General features: G+C 41.9%; 1 protein-coding gene across 2 annotated transcripts in view; it reads left to right on the forward strand.

The window, feature by feature from the left end:
* Positions 1-1,739: 1,739 nt before the first annotated feature.
* The window catches only part of rab14 (RAB14, member RAS oncogene family), a 9,877-nt gene continuing 8,597 nt past the window's right edge, over positions 1,740-3,019 (forward strand). Inside the window, exons 1-2 of one of the 2 annotated variants that reach the window (XM_021606685.3) lie at positions 1,740-1,903; positions 2,795-2,853. In XM_021606685.3, coding sequence (XP_021462360.1) covers positions 2,802-2,853 — 52 coding nt within the window. In that variant the 5' untranslated portion in view covers positions 1,740-1,903; positions 2,795-2,801. Of the gene's footprint in view, positions 1,904-2,339; positions 2,563-2,794; positions 2,854-3,019 lie in introns of those variants that run through there. The other variant, XM_090238131.1, reaches the window with a different exon arrangement.

Consider the following 3,019-nt stretch of genomic DNA (forward strand, 5'->3'; position numbering starts at 1 on the left):
AGTGAACAGGGAGTACAGGAGGGGACTGAGCACGCACCCCTGAGGGGCCCCCGTGTTGAGGATCAGCGTGGCAGATGTGTTATGTGCATTACCACCTGGGGGCGTCCTGTCAGGAAGTCCAGGATCCAGTTGCAGAGGGAGGTGTTTAGTGATGAGCTTTGAGGGCACTATGGTGTTGAACGCTGAGCTGTACTCAGTGAATAGCATTCTCACATAGGTGTTTATTTTGTCCAGGTGGGAAAGGGCAGTGTTGACTGCAATAGAGATTGCATCATCTGTGGATCTGTTGGGGCGGTATGCAAATTGGAGTGGGTCTAGGGATTCTTGGATAATGGTGTTGATGTGAGCCATGACCAGCCTTCCAAAGCACTTCATGGCTACAGACGTGAGTGCTACAGTTCGGTAGTCATTTAGGCAGGTTACCTTAGAGTTCTTGGGCACAGGGACTATTGTGGTCTGCTTAAAACATGTTATTACAGACTCAGTCAGGGACAGGTTGAAAATGTCACTGAAGACACTTGCCAGTTGGTCAGCGCATGCTCGGAGTACACGTCCTGGTAAATCTGACCATAATTCTATCCTGATTCATGCTTACAAGCAAAAACTAAAGCAGGAAGCACCAGTGACTCGGTCAGTTAGAAAGTGGTCAGATGAAGCAGATGCTAAGCTACAGAACTGTTTTGCTATCACAGACTGCAATATGTTCTGGGAATCTTCCGATGGCATTGAGGAGTACACCACAGTCACTGGCTTCATCAACAAGTGCCTCGATGACGTCGTCCCCACAGTGACTGTATGCCATGGACTACAGGCAACATTTGCACTAAGCTAAAGAGTAGAGCTGCTGCTTTCAATGCGCGGGACTCCAACCCGGAAGCTTATAAAAAATCCTTATAAGAAATCAATGTTTTAACACTTAAAAAAAAAAGTTTTTTACTTCAAGCATTGTTGTTATGGGCTTGTAAGTAATCATTTCACTGTACGGTTTACACCTGTTGTATTCGGCACATGTGACAAATAAAATTTGATTTGTGCCCCCCTCCAGCCAGGTTGGGGTGTGTGTCCCAATATCTATAAATGTCACCCCTTTTGCAGTCAAATATTTTTCACAACAATCCATTTCATAAATGAGAGACAGAGATTTTTTTTTAAAGATGGCTGTGTTTTGTTCTACATTTGGTAGGGGTATCTCAAAAACTAAAGCCATTTTTGAGGATTGGCCACTAGCCTAGCTTAACTTCTTTCAGAGTGAAGTAACTGGCAGCTTTTTAAACTGTCTTTTCAGAGTAGCTTCCCCAACAGTGTCATTTATACACATCATCACATAATTTACACATCATTGGAAAAACCCCATGGGAAAAAAATGATCACTTCCATATCGGTGCAGCATTAGCTGAGTGTACTCCTGTCCAGTAGGTTGCGGTGTGTGCCCCAATATCTATAAATGTCACCCCTTTTGCAGTCAAATATTTTTCACAACAATCCATTTCATAAATGAGAGACAGAGATTTTTTTTTAAAGATGGTTGTGTTTTGTTCTACATTTGGTAGGGGTATCTCAAAAACTAAAGCCATTTTTGAGGATTGGCCACTAGCCTAGCTTAACTTCTTTCAGAGTGAAGTAACTGGCAGCTTTTTAAACTGTCTTTTCAGAGTAGCTTCCCCAACAGTGTCATTTATACACATCACATAATTTACACATCATTGGAAAAACCCCATGGGGAAAAAATGATCACTTCCATATCGGTGCAGCATTAGCTGAGTGTACTCCTGTCCAGTAGGTTGCGGTATACAGCTGAACTTGGTTGCGCTAGCTGTTATTGATGAAGAATTGTGAAAGCCTCTTAAAAGACCGATTTATCAGATCGCCGGGTTAGACTGCTAGATAAGTATTCAAATACAAGGTAAAACAAATACATGTATCATGTTTATCTGAAATTGGGGAATTCAAGTTTGGTACCGCTCAACGTTACTTTAAATTAGCTAAATGCGTAACGTTAGCTAGCTAATGCTAACTTGAGCAAGAGTCAGCTAGCTAACTAGCTAGCAACTGAATGGGAGTTCCCTTTGGCCAACGTTACAATGTAGAACGCTAGGTTTTCCCCATTACATTACTGTTTCGTCCTTTTCCTCTGATCTAGCTAGCACCACGTTTTCAAAAAATCGAATAGGCTTAATTTAGGGTGTGTTCGTAAATTGACTTTTGAGTGCCAGAGTGCGCTCTGGGCGTTTTTAAATTCAGAGTGTTGTCAGATTGTCCGTTCGTAAATGAGCGTTCAGAGCGCACACTGGACGCTCTGGCGGATGAATAGGGTCCGAGTGTTCTAACCTCACAACGGCAGTCAAGCACCCAAACTAACTGAGATAACAGCTCACTCTGACCATTTTACTCACCCTAGCAGTTGGTTGCTGTGCTTTTTGCAACACGTTAATTACGTTTTTTTTGCCGAAGATTACTGGCACGGGCCATATTCAACCGGTGTTGAGCATTCATAAATTCATCAGGTTTTCTGTGCTCTGGCACACTGACGAGAGTGCTCTGAAATCGGAGTAGATAGCCAAAGTGAATTTGCAGTTCGCATTATGTTTATTATGGCATAGGCTAGATGACGAGAAAATGTATTGGTTTGCTAACTAGCTAGCTAACGTTATAGCTAGCTTATAGTTTTCAATTCGAGCTTGACTGTTGTAATGGGCCTCAGTCTGTGGCATGGTTGTTTATAGTTTACATTCTGGTTGGTGTTATTGCTAGCTAGAACGTTTCATTAAAATTGACGTTCCTTTCCTTATTCAAGAGCCGAAATGACTACTGCTCCATACAACTACTCCTACATCTTCAAATACATTATTATTGGTAAGTGGATTCCCATATTTTACATAGCTCACTGAAATTAATGTTAGTTGATGTCTCATCGCAGTTGTTTTGGTCTTATGTAAAAGTGCCCTCTGAGAATACTGCTTAAGTGTACATACTCTTTTATAAATGAGCCCAACTACAACACTCTTCCCATAAATCTTCA

Source organism: Oncorhynchus mykiss, chromosome 6 (genome assembly GCF_057628025.1).
Source record: "Oncorhynchus mykiss isolate SJ-2025 chromosome 6, ASM5762802v1, whole genome shotgun sequence".
NCBI lineage: Eukaryota > Metazoa > Chordata > Actinopteri > Salmoniformes > Salmonidae > Oncorhynchus > Oncorhynchus mykiss.